Source organism: Thalassophryne amazonica, chromosome 12 (assembly GCF_902500255.1).
Source record: "Thalassophryne amazonica chromosome 12, fThaAma1.1, whole genome shotgun sequence".
In the NCBI taxonomy this organism is placed as follows: domain Eukaryota; kingdom Metazoa; phylum Chordata; class Actinopteri; order Batrachoidiformes; family Batrachoididae; genus Thalassophryne; species Thalassophryne amazonica.
Genome location: NC_047114.1, coordinates 32,072,427 through 32,097,553, shown reverse-complemented (window position 1 = coordinate 32,097,553; position 25,127 = coordinate 32,072,427). Strand labels below are relative to the sequence as shown.

General features: G+C 39.9%; 1 protein-coding gene across 2 annotated transcripts in view; it reads left to right on the top strand.

Annotated features, from left to right (window-relative positions):
* Positions 1 to 24,891, top strand: part of gk5 (glycerol kinase 5) — a 59,859-nt gene extending 34,968 nt beyond the window's left edge. For both annotated transcript variants that reach the window (XM_034183943.1, XM_034183944.1), the window contains exons 10-16: positions 1,298 to 1,424; positions 4,018 to 4,122; positions 4,222 to 4,316; positions 10,427 to 10,530; positions 10,626 to 10,685; positions 10,964 to 11,097; positions 24,666 to 24,891. In XM_034183943.1, the coding sequence (XP_034039834.1) occupies positions 1,298 to 1,424; positions 4,018 to 4,122; positions 4,222 to 4,316; positions 10,427 to 10,530; positions 10,626 to 10,685; positions 10,964 to 11,097; positions 24,666 to 24,838 (798 nt within the window). In that variant the 3' untranslated portion in view covers positions 24,839 to 24,891. The remainder of the gene's footprint in view (positions 1 to 1,297; positions 1,425 to 4,017; positions 4,123 to 4,221; positions 4,317 to 10,426; positions 10,531 to 10,625; positions 10,686 to 10,963; positions 11,098 to 24,665) is intronic.
* Positions 24,892 to 25,127: the final 236 nt, after the last annotated feature.

Here is a 25,127-nt window from a genome sequence, read left to right as displayed (position 1 = left end):
CTAAAATATAGTTATTTAGGGATATTGGTTCAAAATTTCATCATATCATCATCAGATTAATTTTGTGCAGTGTTATCAATATAATAACCATGGTTACATTTTCTGGCGTTACAGAAACAATTGACTATATAGATTTGGAAGAAAATTAGTATAATTACCATAATTTAAGATAGCCTCTTGTTATCTAATTATAATAATTTATTATTAGTAGTAGTTGTACTATATTTATTATTATCATCATTAATTTTCTGGTGTTATACACCAGATGTTAGCATTTTATATTACCTTTTATACTTGTATTGTTAACTTATTTTAAATATTGTTATACTGTAATTGTTCAGTTTTCTTGTATTTGTTTTTATTGTTTGTACACTTTTAGTTTTTGGTGTATGTATGGATCACACTGAAGGTGTGTTTTCACTTTATTGTGTTATCCATGTATTTTTTTAATGTATATACTTTGGTATGTGCATTGAAGTATACTAAATATTCAGCTCTTACATAGCAAAGTATTGTTTAGACAAACACCATGATTTTAGATTTGGACATTCGTATGCTCAATTACATTCTATTTTGGACTCTACAGGCAGACTGTGACTACCATTTGTTGTTTTTTTTTCTTCATTATTTTATTAACTTACGTAAGGTGTCAATACTGTTTTTCTAAGCAGAAACACACTTGGAATACAAGAATATATTGGTTATTTATATTCCTAGAACAAAAAAATTAAAAAAGCCTGCACACTTACTCCTAGACCAGAGGAAGATCCAGTGGGATCGAAACATTGTCACATTAAAGGAAGTAACCATGGAGTAAGTGTGCAGGATTGTTTTATTAATTTGTTCTATGTTCACTGCAGTAGCCTTGCACCTGGTCCTCATAATGAGATTGTTATGAACGCTACATAAATCACCAGACACGACATAACACAACGGATGCACAAATCCTCAGGCACTTCAGGTTACCACACTGTATCTTAAGTTTCAAAGTATTTATATCAGGTCATATCATCAGTTATTTTCTAATTTAGAACCCTGAAAAAAAACATAATTTTTACTTTAATTTACATTCTGTTTCAGAAAAAATGTATTCTTTGAAGGTAATAATTGAATGCATTGTTCACATAAGTGGAAAAAGGACAGGCACAAATAAAAAACTAACAACTAATTATACATAAATGCCATTTGATTGTGTGCTTGCATGTGCCTTTTGTTACAGGCTACATTAGAATTGTGGCCATGTGAAAGCAAGTAGGCTACCTGTGTCTGAAAATGAATCCTGTTGTTTCTGCTGTAGATGGCGGACCAGCAGGCTGCCATGTTTGGAGAGTGTTGCTTTGATGTTGGTGATGTCAAAGTAACCATGGGAACGGGCACTTTCATGAACATCAACACTGGGAACAATCCACATACATCTTTAGCAGGTAAAGCAAACAAGTTAATTAACCCTCTTGGGTCCGAGGGCATTTTTTTGGACAGTTCACTCACCTGGCATAATTGTTTTATTATCGCTGTTAACAGCTCTCCCTGCATCCCACAATCAAGTTTTATATCTCTTTTTTCAGGACAACCTGTGCTTTCAGAATATATATGCTTTTGTTATGTTTTATAAGTGTAATAAAGGTTTACAATCAAAAATAAGAAAGAAAAAAGTAAAGCCGAAAATAATTTTCCACACACATTTATTCAAAACACACAGCAAACTATAATAAACAACTGTTTTGAAACTTTATAAAAGTAATTTGAGGTCTTGTGTGAAAGACTGTACAACAAAAAGGTTAAAACAATAAACACAAATGCACATTTTGAACAATATATACAAAATGGTCTATGCATTTTGTTGTCCATTGATAAGGTAAACAGTGCTTTATGCAGAGAAAGCAACAGAGTTATCCAGTAACATTCACATGCAAACTAGTGGAGCAATCCTGATAGTTACACACTCTTTGTTTGGGCACATGAGAGTGTCATCAGAGGCTCTCCGTCTGCTCCATCTGCTTTCACTGATCGCTGTGCGTAATGGCACAGGGCGCACTGGATGTACTCATTGGAGTTTCCCGGGGGCTATTCAAACGGGCCAACTAGTAACATATCACTCCTGAAAACGATCTTTGGCTTTTCACGTGAGGTAAATCTGCCCTATGATTGGATTTTGGAAAACCATGTGATGGTGAACCAATTCCAATTGGACACTCACATTGCGCACGTCATCACACAGCTTCTATGAGGAGTACAAAGATGGCCGATGGCTGGCTCGAAAGTCCGCGGAGTTAACTTTTCAGCAAAAAAAGTAAGTTTCTATCTCATATCATTAAAAAGTTATTTATTATTTAGTAAAGCTTGGTCTTAGCTGTTGTATATGACAGCATTGGCCCCAGAGGGTTAAAAAAAGATTGAGTACAACACACAAAAATTCTTGCCCTATGATTATGCACACACATAATCATGAAGCAATAATTGAGCATATTTAATAGACCGTTGTTACATTGTTTGGTGCATGTCGACTGAACGCTCCACAAGTCGCTCACGTAGAACGCTGTGAGGATGCAGAGCCTTTTAATGTGAGCATGCATCCTCTGTGTAACTACACAGACGTGACTATGGGTAACACTGTGACAAATGCCTGTAACTTGCCCAAAGAAAGGTGAACAAAGTCCCTTAAATGTTTCCCAGATGTGACAATCAGATCAATAAGACAATATTTAGTAGATAACGTTGGCACCATCAGCTGTAATTCTGTGCACACCATGTGTACATTTTTGTCACGTCTTTATTCATAAAAATCATTCAGTATTACAACAGTAAAAATAACTTGGGTGAAACTACATTTAATGTCTTGGTTTGAATGTGCTTCCACAAATGATAGCTGTGTTTGGGGAAGAAAACAAAAACAACAGACATTTTCATCACAAAGCCTTTTCAGACAGATTGCAGAACGCTAAAAATGCAACGTTCCATTTATTCCTCAAAAACATTAAAGTGTACTGCTCCAGCTGTCATGAAGAGAAAACACCAACTCAATATTTTTCAAGTATTTAGAAACCGTAAAAGGAGTACTGTAAACAGAAGAACGTCTGGCCGAGGGCGCAGCTACATAGTTTTGTTTTTTGGCGGGTTGCTAGGTTTGCAATTTATAAACCAACTTGTTAGGAGGGAAGCCAGACTGAGCCGTTTCATCCTGTTTTAGCACTTTTTTGGATCGTGGGCGATCATAGTAGAACAGCACCTGAAGAGTAAGCTGTGAGAGCCACTCCTCATACGTGTTTTGGGCGAAGAGGCACTTAACGTTCCCCATGCCATGTGAGATTTATACACCATTGAGCATGCGCATTGATAATGTAACAGCAGCCTATTATTATATCCTCCAAGGACATATTAAAATCATCTGCGTTTATTTATTTATTTATTTGTCTGTGTCTTTCAGGAGGATTACGTCAAAACTACTTCACAAATTCTCACCAAATTTGCACCGCAGATAGATATTAGGGCATGGAAGACTCCACTGAATTTTGGAGGTGATCCGGGATCTGAATTCTGGTTCAGGATTTTTCTTTATAGGCTTTTAAGGATTACGTCAAAACTACTTAATCGATTTTTAGTAAAATGTGTGTGCGTTTATATTTTCTAGGACAACTGGGCCTTCATTATTTGTGTGTATGCATGATCTAAGTAAGTTCTAAATTTGTTTGCAAAGTATGAACAAATTTAGGCAAGAACATAATGAATCTCAGATTTGTGGGTCGAACATTCATACGCAAGGTTTAAGCACAGATTTGTGCATACACACAGTTTGTGAATAAGGCTGGCTGTGATAGATTTTTGCTTGTGTGATGCAAGCATGAATATGTAAAAATTCTAAAACGAATTTGTACGATTTATTGATCGATATATAGTATATAGACAGTCAGCGGTGATTTATCTGTACCATGTATATAGCCTCAGCTCTTGCTGAACTTGCTAAGTTTTATTCAGTCTTTCCAAACGGGAATCTTACTGTATAGAGTTTCTGATCTGTAGGTCTCTATCCTCTGGTGGGCTGGAAAATTGGCCCAGAGGTGGTGTATCTGGCAGAGGGAAATTCTGCAGACACGGGCACTGCTATCAGATGGGCCCAAGATCTGGGTGAGTGAGAACACCTCAGTGATTATTTCCTTTTTTTTAATGATTGGAAAAATGCAAAAGTTGAGTGATGTGAGTCACTTTTTTGTGTTGCTGTTGCAGATCTCTTCACTGATGTCCAGCAGACCAGTGACATGGCTTACAGTGTAGCCAACTCAGACGGAGTGTGTTTTGTCCCGTCATTCAGTGGTTTGCAGGTAGATATGTGCCTGTCACAGATCAGTTTGCTTTTGTATGCAGTTAATATTTTCTGTGATGTGTATGCCAGCATATTCACCTGAATATTGTTTGTATATCCTGTCAAGGCTCATCTTAGACATTTTATAAGAACAGAGTTTGACCATTGTATATTTGACCTATTAATTTTCTCTATTGACGGTTCACACACACTCATCTTCAACCGCTTAGTCCAATCAAGGGTCGTGGGGGGCTGGAGCCTATCCCAGCAGTCATAGTGCATGAGGCGGGGTTCACCCTGGACAGGACGCCAGTCTGTCGCAGGGCCACATATAGACAAACAAACACATTCACACCCACACGCACACCTACAGACAATTTAAAGTGTCCAGTCCACTTAACCTGCGTGTCTTTGGATGTGATAGGAAGCCGGAGCACCCGGAGAGAACCCACACAAACACGAGGAGAACATGCAGAAGGGCCACAGGTGGGAATCGAACCCATGGCTTTCTCGCTGTGAGGCAACAGTGCCAACAACTAATCCACCGTGCTGCCCTATTGACAGTTCAGAAAATCATTATATAAAACATTTTATGCTTTGAACCAAGTCAGCAGCTATAAGATGCATCATGACCATAAAAAGGTTTGATCTAGGTTTAAAAAAAAAAAAAAATCAAGAAAAAAGGCAAAGGTCCAAGACTGTGTGCATAATTACATTTAGGCAAGAAGGAATTACTCATATCATAATGCAAATCCAACCTTCACTATCATAGTGTTTATATGGTTAATAATGGTATATAATAGTAGTTTTGTATATATTTTGTAGTTTATCTTGTTATATAAGTGCTTCAAGATGGATTCAAACTCGGTGCAGCAAAAGCATTTCCCTGCTCACTTCAGCAGCATTTTCCTGAGTGCACCAGCAGTAAAACAACTGGTTTGGGTGGTTCAAAAAATTATTTTATTACCTGGTAACAGTGACATCCACCAATAAAAGATGTCTCCATTTCAATATAGGATTGTGGGTGATGTAGTTCTTGTTGGTGAAATCACTAATAAAACAGATTTTTATTAAAATAAAGTTAATATCATACAGATTTGTGGCTTCTACAGGAGCACATACCATCAAAACATCAGAGCTCTTAGTGAGTCTGTTTTGAATGCTTGCAACTTGTTAGCCCATAATCTAAATCCTTAATATGAATGGGATTTTTACTTACAGAACTGCACTGTTGAGCTCTGTTGTCACACTTTTGTTAGTGCTTAAAGTATTACACAACAAAGTCTATCCTGAAATGCAAGATGCAGTTTTCCTGTCTTCTTTTATACTTTTGGATAGACCACTTACTATATGTGGAACATTTATCTGCCTTGCAAAATTACAGATGAGGCCACAGTTTTACAGGCACCTTGGCTAAAAACATTTCAATGCAGTTTTCCCCCAACTCTGTAATCATTCATCTGGGACACACACCGCTGACAAACTGTATCCGGGTCTGTAGGTGGTCCTTCAGACTGCAGCCCTCCTTATTTTTGTCTTGAGTTTTTTCTTCCGTTTGGGGTGATTGGTAGAGGGACTGGCACTCCAGCAACCATAAAACGGCCTGAAAAGATAAATACTATAAAAAGTGATCTTTTTGTATCAGCAATCCATGGGCGTAAAGGCAGCTTTACACCGGGAGGTGATGGTCTAGTGGTTAAGCTGTTGGGCTTGAGACCAGAGGATCCTTGGTTCAAATCCCAGCCTGATCGGAAAATCACTAAGGGCCCTTGGGCAAGGTCCTTAATCCCCTAGTTGCTTCCGATGTGTAGTGAGCGCCTTGTGTGGCAGCACCCTGACATCAGGGTGAATGTAAGGCATTATTGTAGTTGCAGATGGAAAAGCGCTAAATAATGAATGCAGTCCATTTATTTACTGTACTATGATGTGATTAATGTGCATTCCAGTGGGATCATACAAAAAGCCTTATTGCTGTGTGTGTGTGTGTGGGGGGGGGGGGGGGGGGGTAACTGCAACAGGATGTGCAACACACATCAGTGTGTTGGTGAGATTGATATACACTGTGCCTGTACCATGTATGTAACATCGTACACAGTGGCACACACAGGCACATGCACTTGGTGTCAAAGGCTTGTATGCATAGCACACTCTCCTGTCACCAAATACCACAGTTTATAAGCGCACTCTCTGCAGAATGTGAATCATACCAAATCCAAGTTCCATAACAAATTTGCAAGACTGAAGGAAAGACTAACAGTGTATGTGAGGTTTGACCCACTGAAAAATCTGTTGTAAATAACAAGACACACTTTTGTACTGAGACTCCCCTACGGGTAATTTTCACCACAGCATCAGGGATTGATGCAGACACAGCCACATGCACGTACATGTACAAAATGCACTTCTATTTTTACCTATTGGCCTTATGCCTGCTGGGGGATTTACAAAAAAACACAATGGATGCCAGGCATACTAAATTTCAGTAGTTAATACTTTGATTAATAAGGTGGGGATGGGGATGAATAGAGGTTCTGGATGAAACTCATTTCAGTTGTCCAGTTGAATAAGAAGGACTGCATTTCTATAGTACTTTTCCATGTAGCAGATACTCAAAGCCCTTTACAATGATGCCTCACTATAACTTCCCCAGCCAAGGCCTGTATCCATTTTTACAGCTGCGTGGACTAAGACAATGCAGATTAGAGAGCTGCTTTTATTATCTACAGAGCAACCTGCTCTGCAGAATTTTTAAATCACATGTATTTATGTTGTCTACAAGAAATTGTGACTGGCACCTGCACACACACGCACACACACAAGGACAGAGTAGTTTTGTATCCCCCTTATGGCCGATGAGGCGTAAAACTGAAATAAATCTATCTCTTACCACTTATGTTGAAATAACATTATATGTTAATGAAGTTTATTATTGACTTACACACAGGGCCTGATTGACTAAGGATCCCAGATAATGAGTGCAAAATTGCGTGGACAGTCCAAACTTTTGTGCATTGGAGTGGACAGTTTTGTGGGTGATCGACTGAGACTAATTGCCAGAGGTGGGACGAAGTCACTGTCAAGTCATTTTCAAGTCATCAATCTGCAAGTCCCAAGTCAAATCTCAAGTCAGCTTGCAAACAATTGATGGTCATTATGACTTGGGACTTGCTAATTCATGACTTGAGAGTGACTTGATGATGACTTCGTCCCATCTCTGCTAATTGTGCAGTTAATAGCAAGTGGTAATGTGATGTAGACAGCACGAAGTAAATGAGGATTTTGCACATGTTAATAAGTGCCAAATCAGATTCAGTCAGCTACTTGCAGGTGTGCGTCTTGTGCTTTCATAAAGCTGTGTCACACTGTGACAGATAGAGTAAATGGATTAGTAACGTGTTTAAATATTTTGTCCAGTCGCAATATCGCTTAATCTGTCAGCCTCCTGTGGGTTTTTGGCTCTGGTGGACAGATATCATCACATGTCAACTGGCAACACAGTGAGCTGCATTCAGCATAACAATTTTCTGAACCCTTTGTTTGCAAATAAAGAGATCAGAAGTTTCTTGTAGTTCTTGACCAAGTTTGCACATACTGCAGCAGGGATTTTGGTTCACTCCTCCATATAGATCTTCTCCAGATCTTTCAGGATTCAAGTTTCAGCTCCCTCCAAAGATTTTCTGTTGAGTTCAGGTCTGGAGACTGTCTCGGCCACTCCAGGACCTTGAAATGCTTCTTATGGATCCACCCCTTAGTTGTCCTGGCTGTGTGTTTTGGGTAATTGTCATGCTGGAAGACCCAGCCACGACCCATCATCAATGCTTTTATTGAGGGAAGGAGGTTGTTTGCCAAAATCTCACAATACACAGCCCCATCTATCCTTCCTTCAGTACGATGCAGTCATCCTATCCCCTATGCAGAAAAGCACCCCTAAAAATGATGTTTCCACCACCATGCTTCACAGTTGGGACGGTGTTCTTTTGGGTTGTTCTCATCCTCCAAACACAGCGAGTGGAGTTGATACCAAGAAGCTTTATATTGGTCTCATCTGACCACATGACCTTCTCCCATGCCTCCTCTGGATCATCCAGATGGTCACTAGCAAACATCAAACAGGCCTGGACATGTGCTGGCTTGAGCAGGGGGATCTTGCTGCACTGCAGGATTTTAAACCATGATGGCGTAGTGTGTTACTCATGTAATCTTTGCGACTGTGGTCCCAGCACTCTTCAGGTCATTGACCAGGTCCTCCGATATAATTCTGGGCTTTCTCAGAATCATCCTTACCCCACGAGATGAGATTTTGCATGTCTTTTTACAGGTAATGAGTTCAAACAGGTAATTAATAATAATTAATACAGGTAAAGAGTGCAGAATAGGAGGACCTCTTAAAGAAAAACTAACAGGTCAGTGAGAGCCAGAATTCCTTCTGGTTGGTAGGTGATCAAATACTTATTTCATGCAATAAAATGCCAATTAATTATTTAAAAATCATACAATGTGATTTTTCTGGATTTTCTTTTTTTAGATTCTGTCTCTCACAGTTGAAGTGTACCCACAATAAAAATTACAAACCTCTCCATTCTTTGTAGGTGGGAAAACTTGCAAAATCAACAGTGAATCAAACACTTATTTGCCTCACTGTAGATGCTATCAGCACTTGCAAAAATTTCCTTTTGACCTTGAGAAATCATGTTTTGTGTGCAGACCTCACCTATTTGCATGATCACACCCCTCCCCTCCCCTTAATTTTGCATACTCAGTTAGACAAACCCCAAATTGCATATTCATTCATTCAGTCGTATGCTAAATGGACAATACATGCTGTTTTTGTGCATTTGACAGATGCAGTCCTCAGTGCATTCTGATAATAAATCAGTATGCAGAGATTTTTGCAAGTACTGTCATGTTTCTACACATTTTTATGCATGCAAACATTGTGTATATGATGCACACATTGTTTGGCAACATGGCATGTGGAGTTGCAGAAAAGTGACCTTGAACTAATTTTTTATGTTGATGATGTACAGTATGTCCCTGCAGCCTGTCAAATGAGTCTTGTAAGCGCAGCTACTCCTAAAAAGGTTTACGGATTTCACTCAGTTTTTGAAAACAGCCTATGCCAGACTAAATTTGTCTGGCATAGTACACAACATGATACCTTTTCTATTTTTTTATGCTTATGCATGTAGTTCACTACATATTCAGTGACTTAGAAATGTTCATGTATCATCATTCTCAAGAACACTGGCTGTAAATGTGATAATTTGTATCAACAATAACTATTTAATATATTTAATTTGTTCATCTACTTATGGCCTGTGAAAATGGAGGAACTGTGTGTAAAAATGGCCACAATTCCTGAATGGTTAATGTAATATTCATGTAATATTTTTGTTAAACCCTATGAATTAAAGCTAAAAGTCTGCACTGCAGTTGCATCCCAATTGATTAATTTAATCTTAATTGTGATGGTGTACACAGGCAAAATTACAAAAAAAAAAAACGCACTACTGTATACAACTACGATACTTACAGATTGTAAACTTATCGCCTCATATGTGACGTTTTTTAATCCTAACTGAAGACACAGGCATCATTGTATTTGAAGCTGTATCATGTAACTTTGCCTCCCGTTATTGTTTGCATCCCAGCTGCACAGTTTCACTCTCAGGAACTAAACAGCAAGTTCAAGAGTTTAGATAACTGCACATTAACAGGTATTCATAATAATATAAAAGAGTTATATTAATAATAGCTCAACTGTACATATTGACTGAAATTTATATTTTGTCAGAAGAGGAACTTAAGTACATTTTTGTTCTTTGTTTATCCCTCTGTAATGTGGTGATGTTATCTCTTTTTCCCCCTATGCCCTCCATTGTGAACTGGCTTTTGTAAGTCTGTGTCCTGAATATTTATACCGTGTTCATATGAAGAAATGTTTGGCACATAACTAACATTCTGCATTACATAAAATTATGGGTCACTTAACAAAACAAACTGTGGCGCTGCTTTGTTGCTGACTAGAGGACATGTTTAATTTATCTCGCTGTCATTGTTGTTATGTGCCTCTTTTTTTTTTCTTATAGCAGTTTGTCACATTTGTCTGTACACTTCACATATTCAAAGGCTCCTCTGAATGATCCCAAAGCTTGTGCCTCCCTCATGGGCCTCAAACCTTCAACCACCAAATGCCATCTGGTCCGTGCCATTTTGGAGTCTGTTGCCTTCAGGTGACTCATTCTGAAAAGAACATTTCTGTTGTTGTGTATTTTCATTCATGCTCACTTTCATTGCATTTATATTGTCATTTTTCCCCTTCACACAGAAACAAGCAGCTTTATGACATAATGCTGAGAGAAACTCTGATTCCCATCACCAAGATCAGGTGCACCTTTTTCCTCATGTGCGGTGCTGGTTGAACAGGTCTTGTCTGTAGAAATAAGAGACAAATTAATTTGTATTTGATACCCAGTGGTATTGTGCAGGATCTGCTTACAAGGTCTGGCTTTTAGCCATGAAAGCAGATGTAGTAGATATAATACACCGTGTACCCCAGGCTCTGCTGATGCAGTTCAGTTTTGACAGTCTGTGGATTATAGGTGTATGTTTCACTGATACTCTTACAGATGAGTCAGTGAATTGTGTGTCTTAATTCTTTCTCAGGGTGGATGGTGGAGTTTCTTCCAATGACTTTGTCATGCAGCTAACAGCAGACCTACTTGGCAGGAAGGTAGCCAGACGAAAGCACAGAGAAATGTCTTGTCTCGGGGCAGCTTTTGTTGCTGGACTTGGAGTGGGTATGAAGAGATGTGTGCACACACACACATATACACCTATTCAAACATTGCATGCATTTTGTAGAGACAGGGTCCTGGTGATGCACAAAATTACGATTTGAACATCTCTAGCTTCCATGATTATTTCCATAGGAAACGAGATTGTACACTTGGCTTTGGCCTTGTCCACACGGAAATGGAACTTTCCTTATATGACCTTTGTGTTTGTCATCTTCAAAAAGTGTTCCATAAACACGGCACCATTCCAAGAAATATCTCCGTCCACATGAAACCAAGCAAAACCACCTGAAAACCCTGCAGTATATATGCCAGACCTGTATGTGGCACTGTAACACTTCCATAAAAAAAAGAGAAGAAGATGTGGAGCATGCGCATGTCCAGTGTAAGCAGGGTTGTGGCTAGATCAGAACAGCGTGGTGTTTAAATGTCCTGAAGTGAGGAAGGCACGATGGCCACGTGACAAACAGCAAACACGGCTGTGAAACCGAAACCGGCAACTTGCTGCTCTTAAATGTATGCTTGACAGTTGAAGTTCAAAGTTTGTAAATATATTCATACAATATACTCATAATGTTCATGGAAAATTCATCATTATGAAAACAGGGTGCTCTGCCCCTCTGTGCTTCAGATACATTTGACAGCAGCAAAGAAAATTATATCATCCTCGATTTTATTTATTTTTCCTTTATGTTAAGGGCAGTTATCACTTAATGAGCCTGACTGGTTATACTCCCTCGTCGTTGAGGGGGCTGAACCTACTGCTCCATATTACTGCCTTATTATGTAGCCAGCAAAGTTGGTGGTTGATCGAAGTAACAGTTTTGATTTTCTTTTTTTTTTTTCTTTTTTTTTTGTAATTCTTGGGACTATAAAGTCAGTGATAATTCTTTAGGGGGCTGACACCCTTTGTGGATGTCGGTAATGTCAGTCACAGTCAACAGCCAACAATCTGACATACATTCTTTTATGATTCTAAGTGGAAAACATGTGAACAGTTAGAGGATACAAGAAGATAACTGAATTAAAGTCTTGAACAATATATGATATATAGTATAGGGAATGAAATGGCCCCTTCAAAACTAACTGCACTTAAATGTATGAACTTTGGCTATCATTCAGAACAACTCCGAAGCAGATCCAGATCAGGTTGGATTGGATTTATTTGGCATTTAAAGTACATGTACATATAACAACTATGCCAAGGATAGCACAGTAAAACATAAAATCTATTTCCATTGTGCTTCTCTGGGAGGGAGACTTAAAAAAAATAAAAACGAGGAAAAACATTTTTAAAAAATACTAAACTGACCAGGAATCAACAAAAAACATAAAAACCTATTTGTATTGTTGTCCTCTGGAAGGAAGACTATAATTTTCTTTATTAATTTATTTAAAAAAACAAACAAACTGGGCCGCAAACCAACAATTCCTGCATTACAGTCTAATAACTATTCAACAGCTAGTACAACTACTTCAAAAGAGTGATCTTTCAATTGAGTGACCTTTCAGTTGTCCTTATCTTTTATTTTCATGCGGCAAAAAAATGAAAAATATCATTTTTGGGTATTCGTAAATGAATAAGTGGATTTCCTAATCCAGACCAAACTATTTTAAAAAATGATTAAAAGTCTGTGGAAAGACGACAAGGACACTGTACACATTGTACACATCAGGTGGTACATTACTTGGACGTTATATCACTTCGCTTGACCAGGCTGCTGTCTGGTGCATCCTGAGAATTTACAGCAGGGGTGGCCAAGTTCGGTCCTCGAGAGCCACCTTCCTGACACTCTTAGTTGTCTCCCTGCTCCAACACATCTGAATTCAATGAAAGACTCGTTAGCAGACTTTTAACGAGCCTTTCATTGGATTCAGGTGTGTTGGAGCAGGGAGACAACTAAGAGTGTCAGGAAGGTGGCTCTCGAGGACCAAACTTGGCCACCCCTGATTTACAGGATACTTGAGAAGTTTGCTGGACAGCCTATATACACAAGTACTATGAGTGCTGTGTAGAGTGGAGGCAGAATCTCTGACGTTATTGAATACTGGTGTTCATCAGGGATGTGTTCTTACTGCTACACTGTCCAGTGCTTGCATTGACTAGTTGTAGAGTAGGGCTGTGTAAACTAGCAGTGTAGGTATCTTTGTTGGCGAGGAAAGGTTTACTGACCATGACTTCTATGATGATGATCTGATCTTTGCAAAATCAGTGAATACCCTGAGTGTAGCATTGAAGAAGCTGAGTGTGCAACTGGAGCATTTGGTTTGTGATTGTGCAGGATTAATACCGAGATCCAGGTTTTCTATGGCTTCCTGGACTCAGCCATCAGACATTTACTTATCTTTCTTGGTGGTGCATTCATGTCTCTGGATACTCTGTCTTTGAAACTGAGAGATGCCTGGTAAGTTCTTATCAAGTCATGAGGTTCCCTGAGCAGAGGTGTCAGGTGATGCAGTTACCAAGTCTGTAGGGTCCTGGTGCCTCCTGTCTTATTGTATGGTTGTCAGACCTGGAAGCTAATCACTGACCTAAGGTGACAATTGGATGTCTATGATATCTGGGCCCGTATCCGTGAAGCAACTCAAAGTCCTCTCAGGGAGCTCCTAACTTAGCCTAAAATTTCCTGACAAAGAATCCTAGCCTAAGAGTGAGCCAGGGGGTGTCTGAGAGCAACTTTGAGCAAAGAGGGAACAGAAACTCCTATCTTGGTGAGGAGGCGGGGTTGACCCCATTGCTAGGTATGACGCAGTCCTCTAAGAGCTGTTATTGGTTGTCACGGAAAGGACAGGAGAAATAAAAAACAAATGCGCTTCAGCCTCCTAGTCATGAATGAACAATGAAATCAACGATCATATAATCTGAATTGCATTAAAACATGTAATTGTGAGGATAACTTTATGATGATGCAACCCAGCAAAATTAAGTGAATTGTTGCACAGCTTGAAAATATTTGAATGTGCCGAATATCTATATATTTAAGAGTGCATGCGTGAGTTTTAGTACGTTCATTGTGAGTATATAATTGTAAATACATTAAAAATACATGCAAGACACAAGAAAGTGAAAACACTTATTTCCATTGTGGTCCATTTAAAATCAAATGTCAAACTAGAAGTAATCATCACTGCCATTCGACATGAGTATGGCGGTCCAGAAGTAATTCATCCAGGCCTCTAACTAGGAGGCTGCCAACTGTTTCAGAGCTTCAGCAGCTTTCCGTCTTGCACGTCTTTCCTCTTCAGCTTTCCGTGTATTGGTCTCAAAGGTCTTGATGCCATCATAAACCGTTCTCCTCCAAACCAATCTATCTGCTGGGGCTGTAGCCCAGTCAACAATCTTGCAGTCTTTAAAACGTCTTTTAAGGACATCCTTGTACCTCATCTTAGGAGTGCCAACCAGGGCTGTGAAAACCCCGCGGATCTGCGGGATTCCGCGGATTTCATCATGGGGATGGGGGGGTGGGGTGTTAGCGATGTAGTCTTTAATCATGAACATCACTGAGTTTTTAAAATGCTTATCGCAAAGAGTTCTCTTTTTTTACGACATCGTGTAAGTTTTATAAGTCCGCAGACACTGATCTGTGTGTTACAGATACAAATCAGTTTCCTCGGATCCGCGGAGAGTTTCGCGTAGGAAAAATGCCACTCAAAGTGTAGCTGTTACGACAATTGTCGTAAAGCAGGACTGGTTGGTTGCTGCGGCGACGCTGTGTAGCTCCTGTGCGGCGCTTAAGCTAAGTGTAGCATGTAGACATCCCAAACTGTTAGAGCGTTCAAGTTTTTAAAAGAAGAATTGTGCAGCATGTCTGTGTCACGGAGCCACGTCGCACAGAGAGAAGATGGCGAGAAAGACTGTTTGAAAAGTCTTATAAGGACAATAATCCGTGGAATTGCCGCTGGCTTCATCAACACGCCTGAAAGATAAAAGAAACGGGAAAAGTGAACTGTGTCATCAAGAAACACGGTAAGACTTTTTCTCTTCCTGGAAAATAAACATTCTGCTGTTCAAACAGGATTTTAGACAAGATTATGTGACTTTTTTCACTAATCTAGGCATTCTTTCATTGTAAAAAAAGACATTGTGGCTTTGAATGGATTTAGGCTGCATGAATTTACACAAGAATATAAGTGACTTTTTATGTTATTAATATTTTACCATGATTTTCCAAATATTCTACAAGCTTTAGCTGTGGTTTTTGAAATGCTGTAACAGTCTTTTCAGTCTTCATAAATTTCATGTAGTTTAATTGTTCTGAGTTAATGCATAATTTGATTTACAATTAAAAGGAAAATCATACCAGGTCCTATTTCCACATCATATTCTGTTATTTCAACATCATCATTGACAGGTCAAATAAAAGGTTGAATATAGGACCATTTAAATATGCACTAATTTTGAGATTTGTTCTTCCAGGAGATGCTGAAAAAGTATCATTAGATAAAAATTTAATTCTGGAGCCCCAGAGGGCCCTAGACCCCAGCTCCTGGACGCTGCACCCCCTCCCCTCCCCAGACCCCCTGCAAATTTTCCTCGGATTTCACAATTTTCATTTCACAGCCCTGGTGCCAACACAACGTGTTCCAGTAGAAAGTTGACTGAAGAGTTGTTTTGGAAGACGTAGCGCATCCATTCTCACCACATGTCCGTACCATCTCAGCCTGTTTTGATGTAACATAGCCTCAATACTTGTCAGGCAAGCTCAGTCAAGAACTACAGCATTGGTGACACGATCATACCATTTCACATTTCTGATTGTCCGAAGATATCTTTGGTGGAATTTCTCGAGTTGTTTCACTTGATAACAATAGGTAGTCCACATTTCAGAGCCATACAGAAGTGTTGGTAAAATGATGGATTGATAGACTCGTATTTTGGTCTCCAACTCAATATCATGGTTGTTGAAGACACGCCGAAAGCTACTGCAGCAGAGCTGATCCTGTTGTTTACCTCACAATCAAGGGAAACAGAACTTGCACTGTAGCTACCAAGATACTTAAAGTGAGAATGGTTCCGTCAACAGCTATTTCAGGCTGAGTGACGGGTGGAGAAATGGTATCAGAGGGAGATCAATACAGAGACTCCGTTTTAGTGCAGTTCAGTGATAGACCAAGTCATTTGTAGGCTTCTACAAAGGCATCTGTTATTCTCTGCAGCCCAGCTTCTGTAGTCGAGCAGACGGCAGCATCATCAGCATATTGAAGTTCCACAACTGAGGCTGTGGATACCTTAGTTTTAGCCTGTAGGCGCTGTAGGTTGAACAAATTACCATCATATCGGAAAGTTATTTGTACTCCAAGGTTACTTAGCTGTGCCTCTGCCAATTGCAGAACAGCGCACATGAAAAGAGCACATAGCGTAGGTGCTAATACAACCCCAATTCCAATGAAGTTGGGACGTTGTGTGAAATGTAAATTAAAACAGAATACAATTATTTTCAAATACTCTTCAACCTATATTCAATTGAATATACCATAAAGACAAGATATTTAATGTTCATACTGATAAAATTTATTGTTTTTGTGCAAATATGTGCTCATTTTGAAATGATCCCTGCAACACGTTTCAATAAAGCTGGGACAGTGGTATGCTTACCACTGTGGGTTACATCACCTTTTAACAACACTCAATAAGCTTTTGAGAACTGAGGACACTAATTGTGAGTGTCATGATTGAGTATAAAAGGAGCATCCCCAAAAGGCTCAGCTGTTCACAAGTAAAGATGGGGCGAGGATCACCACTTTGTGAACAACTGCGTGAAAAAATAGTCCAACAGTTTAAGAACAATGTTTCTTAGTGTTCAGTTACAAGGAATTTAGGGATTCCATCATCTACAGTTCATAATATAATCAGAAGATTCAGAGAATCTGGAGAACTTTCTACATGTAAGCGGCAAGGCCAAAACCAACATTGAATCCCGTAACCTTTGATCCCTCAGGCGGAACTGCATCATAAACCGATATCATTGTGTAAAGGATCTTACCGCATGGGCTCAGGAACACTTCAGAAAACCATTGTTAGTTAACACAGTTTGTCGCTACATCTACACGTGCAAGTTAAAACTCTTACTATGCAAAGCGAAGCCATACATCAACAACATCCAGAAATGCCACCACCTTCTCTGGGCCCGAGCTCATTTGAAATGGACAGACACAAGTGGAAAAGTGTGCTGTCGCCTGATGACTCCACATTTCAAATTGTTTTTGGAAATCATGGACGTTGTGTCCTCTGGACAAAAGAAGAAAAAGACCATCCAGAGTGTTACCAGTGCAATGTTCAAAAGCCAGCATCTGTGATGGTATGGGGGTGTGTTAGTGCCCCTGGCATGGGCAACTTACACATCTGTAATGGCACCATGCTGAAAGGTACATCCAGGTTTTGGAGCAACACATGCTGCCATCCAAGCAACGTCTTTTTCAGGGACGTCCCTGCTTATTTCAGCAAGACAATGCCAAGTCACATTCTGCACGTGTTACAACAGCGTGGCTTTGTAAGAAAAGAGTGCGGGTACTAGACTGGCCTGCCTGCAATCCAGACCTGTCGCCCATTGAAAATGTGTGGCACATTATGAAGCGCAAAATACAACAACGGAGACCCTGGACTGTTGAACAACTGAAGTCGTACATCAAGCAAGAATGGGAAAGAATTCCACTTACAAAGCTTCAACAGTTAGTGTCTTCAGTTCCAAACGCTTATTGAGTGTTGTTAGGAGGAAAGATGATGTAGCACAGTGGTAAACATACCACTGTCCCAGCTTTATTGAAATGTGTTGCAGGCATCCATTTCAAAATGAGCACAAAAATAATAAAGTTTATCAGTTTGAATGTTAAATATCTTTTCTTTGTGGTGTTTTCAATTGAATATAGGTTGAAGAGGATTTACAAATCATTGTATTTTGTTTTATTTACATTTTACACAGTGGCCCAACTTCATTGGAATTGGGGTTGTACACACCCTTGTTTAACATCGACTTTCACAGGACTTGTTGACCTTCACATATAACAGAAGCAGTCATCTCATCATGAAGTAGGCGGATCATTGTAATCAATTTGTCGGGACACCCATATTTGCTCAGAATGATCCAAAGTGTTTCTCTGTGCAATGTGTCAGAAGCCTTAGTCAGATCGAAAAAGGCTGTGTAGAGAGGAGTTCTTTGTTCCCTACATTTTTCTTGCACTTGCCATAAGGCAAAGGTCATGTTGATGGTGCCCCTTGCAGGTTGAAAGCCGCACTGTGTGTCGGGTAGGACATCCTGTGCAGTTTGTGTAAGCTGATTTAGTATGATTTTTGCAAACAATTTACCAACGGTGGACAACAGTGATATGCCTGTATAATTGCTGCAATCAGCCTTGTCTCCTTTCTTATGGATGGTAACTATCAGTGCATTTTTAAGGTCAGCCGGTGCTTGTTCTTTGGTCCAAATACACTTTACAATGTCATGAAGACACCGAGCCATTGCTGGTCCGCTGTACTTCAGAACTTCAGCTGGAATTCCATCAGGACCGCTCGCCGTGTCATTCTTCTGCAACTTGATGGCCATATTGACTTTGTGAGGTGTTGGGGGATCGGCGAGTTTATGTTTCATTAGAAACTCTCAGCTCATTGATAAATGTCTGGTCAACTTCAACTTCACGATTCAGCAAATTGTAAATGTGCTCCCTCCGGCATGACTGAATGGATTCAGGATCCTTCACAAGCGTTCCAGCTATGGAGTTGGACCATGTGTACTAGGTCCATAGATAGCCTTCATTGCAGCAAAGAAGGCTTTTGAGTTCCGTTTACCTGCTAGCTCCTGAAGCTCTGCAGCTTTGTTCTTCCACCACTGATTCTTTAGTTCACGAGTACACTGTTGCAGCTTATTTCTTGCTCTCATTAAATTAGTCTTAGATGATCTTGTTCTTGGGTTCTTCTGCCACTTGATGAAAGCAGCTCTTCTGCGTTCAATAAGTATTTTTATTTCAGCGTCATTGTCATCGAACCAATCTTGATTTACTTTATTTTTAGAACCAATTGCTTTTGTACACGAATCAAGAATCACATTCTTCAGATCACTTCAAATCTCTGCCATGGGTTTTTCATATGTGAGTTGTGACAGATTGCTGGTCAGTGTTGTCTGAAGTTTTTGTTGAACAATTGGGTTTTGTAGGGAGGCAACATCAAACTTCTTCACTTTGACTTGAAATCTTATTTTGTTTCAGGGATTGATCATGATTTCGCACTTCACTATACGATGATCAGTTAGGAAGCTATCGGAGCCGATGATGACACAGGCTTTTTAAATTTTCTTCCTGTCTCTAGACGTGGTGATTATAAAATCTATTTGATGCCAGTGCTTTGATCTAGGATGTTGCCACGTGCCTTTATATCTTATATCAGAGTATCAATAGGCGATCTTTGTTGGGTGTATTGGTAATCACTTGATCAAGAGCAGCATAAAAAGTTTCCTTCACAGTGTCGTTTGCATCCAAAGTAGGAGCATACGCACAAACTATGGTAACGTGATCATCGTTTTGGAGCGCAAGTCTGGCAGTCATGAGGTGCTCACTCAGACCAGTTGGTAGCTCTTTAAGATCTTTAAGGAAGCTTGTCTTGATGGCTAGTCCAACACCATGGATGCAAAAATCATCCTGAGGTAGACCTTTCCAGAAGAAAGTGTAACCAGATCCTATATCACCAATCTTCCCCTCCACAGGTAGTCTCGTTTCTTGCAGTGCTGCAACCTCAATGTCCAGTATCTTCAATTCATGTCCAACCAAAGTTGTGTGTCGTTCAGGGCAATTGTCCAAGTCCATCAAGGTACGCATGCTCCAGGAGGCAAACTTCATGAGATTAGCAGATTTTTTTGCCGCTGCCTAGGGGGACAGCGCGTCGGTGTTAACCCCATACGCAGTAGCATTATCCAATAACGAATATCTGAACATTTCATAGGACAGTGTGTGCATGGTTTTACGGACTTGGGTGCACAAACCAAGGCCACTTGGCTACTCCAGAACCTTGATTCCATGGAAAAAATAAGTTGAGACAATGGAGATGCTGGAGAGTTGCAAAGCGGTAGATGGCCGTTGGCTCAATAAGAGCTCATCCGCCCTTTGCAAATATTGTTCTTAGTTCTGCCGGGTGTCTACCCACCCAAAACCACACTGCTTGTAAAACAAACAGGTGAATTGAGCCAGTTTAGTCGACGGCCATCCGACCATAAACAGGTAGTATCGGATTACATGTTTACCGGTAGCAGTGGAAATTGACTGACCTGACTGACTACAAGTAATAATAAAAAGAAAAAAACAATGTTAATAAGACTGATAATAATAATAATATAATATAATATTAACAGTGTGTATATGATAGCAAAAACCTAAACAATTTATAGATCTATTAACACAGTAAATTAACATAAAAATCAAGCCGGTAGTGTGTTACTGACTCACTGTCATCCTACAAACTGAGAATATCTCTGCTTCTTCTCTGTCTTTTCCACCATCTTCACTGCTTAAGATATTCTTAGGCTTCTTAAAAATCCTCCTCCCTACTCTTACCAGTTTGGCACCTGAGGAGCTCTCTTAAGGCCTAAGGTGCTTTGCGAACAACTTTCATCTTACCAAAGGAAAATTGTAAAGCCCCATCACACATAGCAAGAATTTGCCGGAAGCATGCCTGACACAGCAAATGTTGCCATAATCCGAAGCAGTCAGGAGGAAAAGAGGCGTGGCCAGCAGTGTCGGAGCGCAGACAGACTGCGATAACTGCTGGTAATCGCATTCACATAAAATCCTTAGAAGATTGCCTTGCATCAGTGAGAAGTTGGATGTCTAGAAACTTCCTACTTTTAAACTCTGATAAGACTGAAATTATGGTTCTTGGTCCAGTGAGACATCTGCATCAATTTGACCAGTTAACGCTTAGCCTAGGCTCGTGTTTCATACATTACACTGATAAAGTGAGGAACCTTGGGGTAATTTTTGATCCTATGTTGTCCTTTGACCTCCACATTAGAGATATTGCGAAGACTGCTTTCTTTCACCTGAGAAATATAGCAAAGATTCGTCCCATCCTGTCTATGGCTGATGCTGAGACCCTGATCCATGTGTTTATCTCTTCTAGATTGGAGTACTGCAATGTTCTATTTTCTGGTTTACCATAGTCCAGCATTAGGGCTCTCCAATTGGTTCAAAATGCTGCAGCCAGACGTCTGACACGATACAGAAAGTTCGACCACATTACACCCATTTTGGCATCCCTTCACTGGCTTCCTGTCCCAGTGAGATCAGATTTTAAGGTTCTGCTACTAGTCTATAAATTTGTTCATGTACTGGCACCTCCCTACCTAGCTGACCTAATTAAACCTTATGTACCGGCCCGGGCCTTGCATTCTCAGGGTGCAGGACTACTTTGTGTCCCTAGGGTGAATAAGAAGTCTGCGGGTCATAGAGCTTTCTCTTATTGTGCCTCTGTTCTGTGGAATGATCTCCCCGCTTTAATAAAACAGTCAGGTTTTGTGGAGATTTTCAAGTCCAGACTTAAGATGCACTTATTTTCCCTTTCGTATGGCTAGCATACTGGTATAGTATAGTTCTGTGCTTTTTACTCTTAATTCATTTTATTAGGAAATGGAGCGTGCCGCTGACTCAACTTTACCTAAATTCTGGGTCTTTTAGTGAAGCTTAGGGCTCGTGGCCGGCAATCACCGTTTTTCTTGTTGTTTAATGCTGACAAATTACACTGTATTTCTTGTCTTTCTAATGCCTGACTGTTTTTTCTCTCTGTTTAAGGTGCAACTCCAGAGATGGGTGTGGTATTTGTGCTGAAGACCCTCCTGTCCTGTGCACCAACATCATTTCTTGTATATTCATTTTGTGAATTGTTCTGTAATTTGTGTCTGTAGGATGGCCCAAGCAGAGGGTCATCCCTTTGAGTCTGGTCTGCTTGAGCTTTCTTCCTCAGAGGGAGCTTTTCCTTACCACTGCTGCTCTGGGGGTTGGTGGGGTTGGACCTTGCTTGTGTGAGGCGCCTTGGGGCAACTCTGTTGTGATTTGGCGCTATATAAATAAAAATAAATTGAAATTGAAACAGATTGCCACTGTACCACTTGTAGTGGCCTGGAAGTCAGAACACCACTCAGACAGCAGCAGCTGTGCTGAATCTTTATTTTGCCACAGTCGAGCTGATGCTCCTGACTCACACTGCTTTCAAAATAAATTTACATTTTCACCAGAAATTACTAAAAATAAATGTTAAAATGAAATAAGAGATTTATGTAACATTTGGTCTGAATGAGCACCTTGATACATTTGTTTTCATTTGTATACAGCAGCAGCACCACAGACATTTGTTGTGGTGTTAAAACACATGTTCCTGAAGCTGTGGGTTTCAGCCACTGTGCTTTTGGGCTCCATTGTGGTCCCATTATATTCGGCAAGATTGATTTAGACCTCTGACACATTAATGGTTTGCGGATTGCCAGAGGTTAAGATAGAGTGGTGCAATATAATCTGCAGCTTGTAATAACAGCAGAAGTGTTGGAGACATCATAAACATTTATTTTTTTGTGTGTGTGGATTTTTTTTCCAAATTAATCTATTATTTTTCTATTGAATCTAGCAATTATTTTCTGATTAGTTGTTTATGTTTAATCTTTTGGTTAACTTGCCATTATTAATATAAATATTAACCAGAACTTCTTCCCAATAATTTTATTCAGGGATTTTGTCATTAAATAATTTTTTTTTCAAATTAAAAACAAAAAATTCCCAACATGTTGTCTTTCAGCTGCTCCCGTTTTCATTCGGGGTTGCCACAGCAGATCCAGCCCAGATCTGCGGTGGGATTTCGCACACGTTTTACACCTGATGCCCTTCCTGACGCATCTCCAGTTTTACCTGGAGAAACACTCACAGGCCCCAGTCTTCCGAAGTGGCCTCCCATCTGATCTGATGGGATTAGGCTTACACAGAGCAGACCCCAACATACAAATAATATAAAATGTCAGAAAAAAATGGGAGGTATACTTGCTGCTGAGATAGGTTTGAGCCTCCGTGACCCATGATTGAGTAAGTGAGTATAGTAAATGAATGAATGAATGATGGTATCTTTTGAAAAGTTCTCATACACTCTTCTGGGACACAAATAAAACCTCACTTAAGATTAACATACAGTATTTTAAGATGAAAGCTGTGAATAAAGGAGCCATTTAAAACTTTTACTGTTATCTAATGTTTCTATTCATCACAAATGTTAAGACCTATGGCAGTGGTGTCCAAACTTTTCCAGAAAGGTCCAAGAGGGTGCAGGTTGTCCTTGCAGCCACTGACTTCAGCAGGTGATTTCACTGATTAACATCCCTTTGAACAGGTGGGATGAGTTCATCAGTGAAATCACCTGCTGAAGTCAGTGGCTGCAAGGACAACCTTCACCCTCTTGGACCTTTCTGGAATAGTTTGGACACCACTGACCTTTGGAGTGCAGGTCCCGTCAGGGAGGATGCGCTGGTGCTGCATGTTGCCTCATCCACCACACTACAAAACTGTTAAGTCCTGGATGGCAGCCACCCAGGCAGACAGCTCTCAAATTTTATACAATAATGAATGTTTATAAATTCAGTGGTACGAATATTTCATAAGATGAAAGATGGAATGTTCCAGTTTATTCAAACTGAGTTTGATAAATCCAGTAAATACATCATATAATTACAAGACTCCTTTTTGTGAAACACCTTTGGCTTTATTTTCTATTTTATTTCTAAATGCAAAAATAAATCTGTTAAGCATTTATTGCTTTGGATCTTTTCACATCGAAATAGGTGATGCACACAGACAAATGTCCTCCATGTGACACAAGGCCTGTTTTTGCAAAATAGCCACGCCATGATTTTACATAACATTTTAAATATTAAAACATGAAATAAATCTATTTAGCTTCCAAACCTTTTGACATCAAAACGCCTGTGATGATGATGCGTTGCAAAAAGAGGCCTTGTGTCACATAGTGGTGTGCGTCACATTTTTTTTATTTATGTTTGTCCCCTCAAATTTTTACTCGCAACACCCCATAATGACGGCATGAAAAACTTTTTTTTTTTTTTTTTTTTTGCAAATTTATTAAAAATTACAACTTCACACCCTTTGTTCAATACACCCTTTGTTGATGCACCTTTGGCACCAAGCAGCCTCAAGTCTTCTTGAATACAATGCCACAAGCTTGGCACTCCTATCTTTGGGCAGTTTTGCCCATTCCTTTTTGCAGCACCTCTCAAGATCCATCAGGTTGCATGGGGAGCGTTGGTGCACAGCCATTTTCAGATCTCTCCAGAGATGTTCACATTGTCAGTATATGGGGTAGTGAGCAAACACATTCACATCTGCACACACAATTTAAAGTTCCCACTTCACCTAACAGTCAAGTTTTTGGATGTGGGAAGAAGCCAGAGCACCCAGAGGGAGTCTGCACAAACATGGGGAGAACATGCAAGAAAACTAAATAAAATAAAACAAATATATAGATATAAAATCATGGAAATGTGTAAATTTTTTGAGTTTGATCACAGAACTCTAATTTCTTATGTCTTCAACTGCAGGCTTCTGGAAGTCCCAGGAGGAGTTGAAAAAGCTACACTATGATGGCCAGACGTTCCTGCCCAAAGGATCACCAAAGGGACTCACTAACAGCCCCAGCTGGGAGTACGTTCCGGTCCTCCAGAGCTGGGAGAGCGCTCTGAGGCGCTCCATGAATTGGTACAGCAAGCCTTAGCACTGCCCTCACACACAGGCCCACTTTGACCAATAAATACATGGGGTTGAGTCAGTATGTGGACACAAAGTCCTTTTTAATCATGATTAATATTTTTGGAGATGAAAGATTGAAGAAGAACAATGCGGGTTCCATCCTGATTGTGGAACAACCGACCAGCTCTTCACCCTCACAAGGATCCTGGAGGCCTTGGAGTATACTCATCCAGTCTACAGCACGTCCAAAAAGTAATCACAGCGCTTCACTTTTTCCACTTTTTATTAGTTACAACCTAATTCAAAAATGGAGT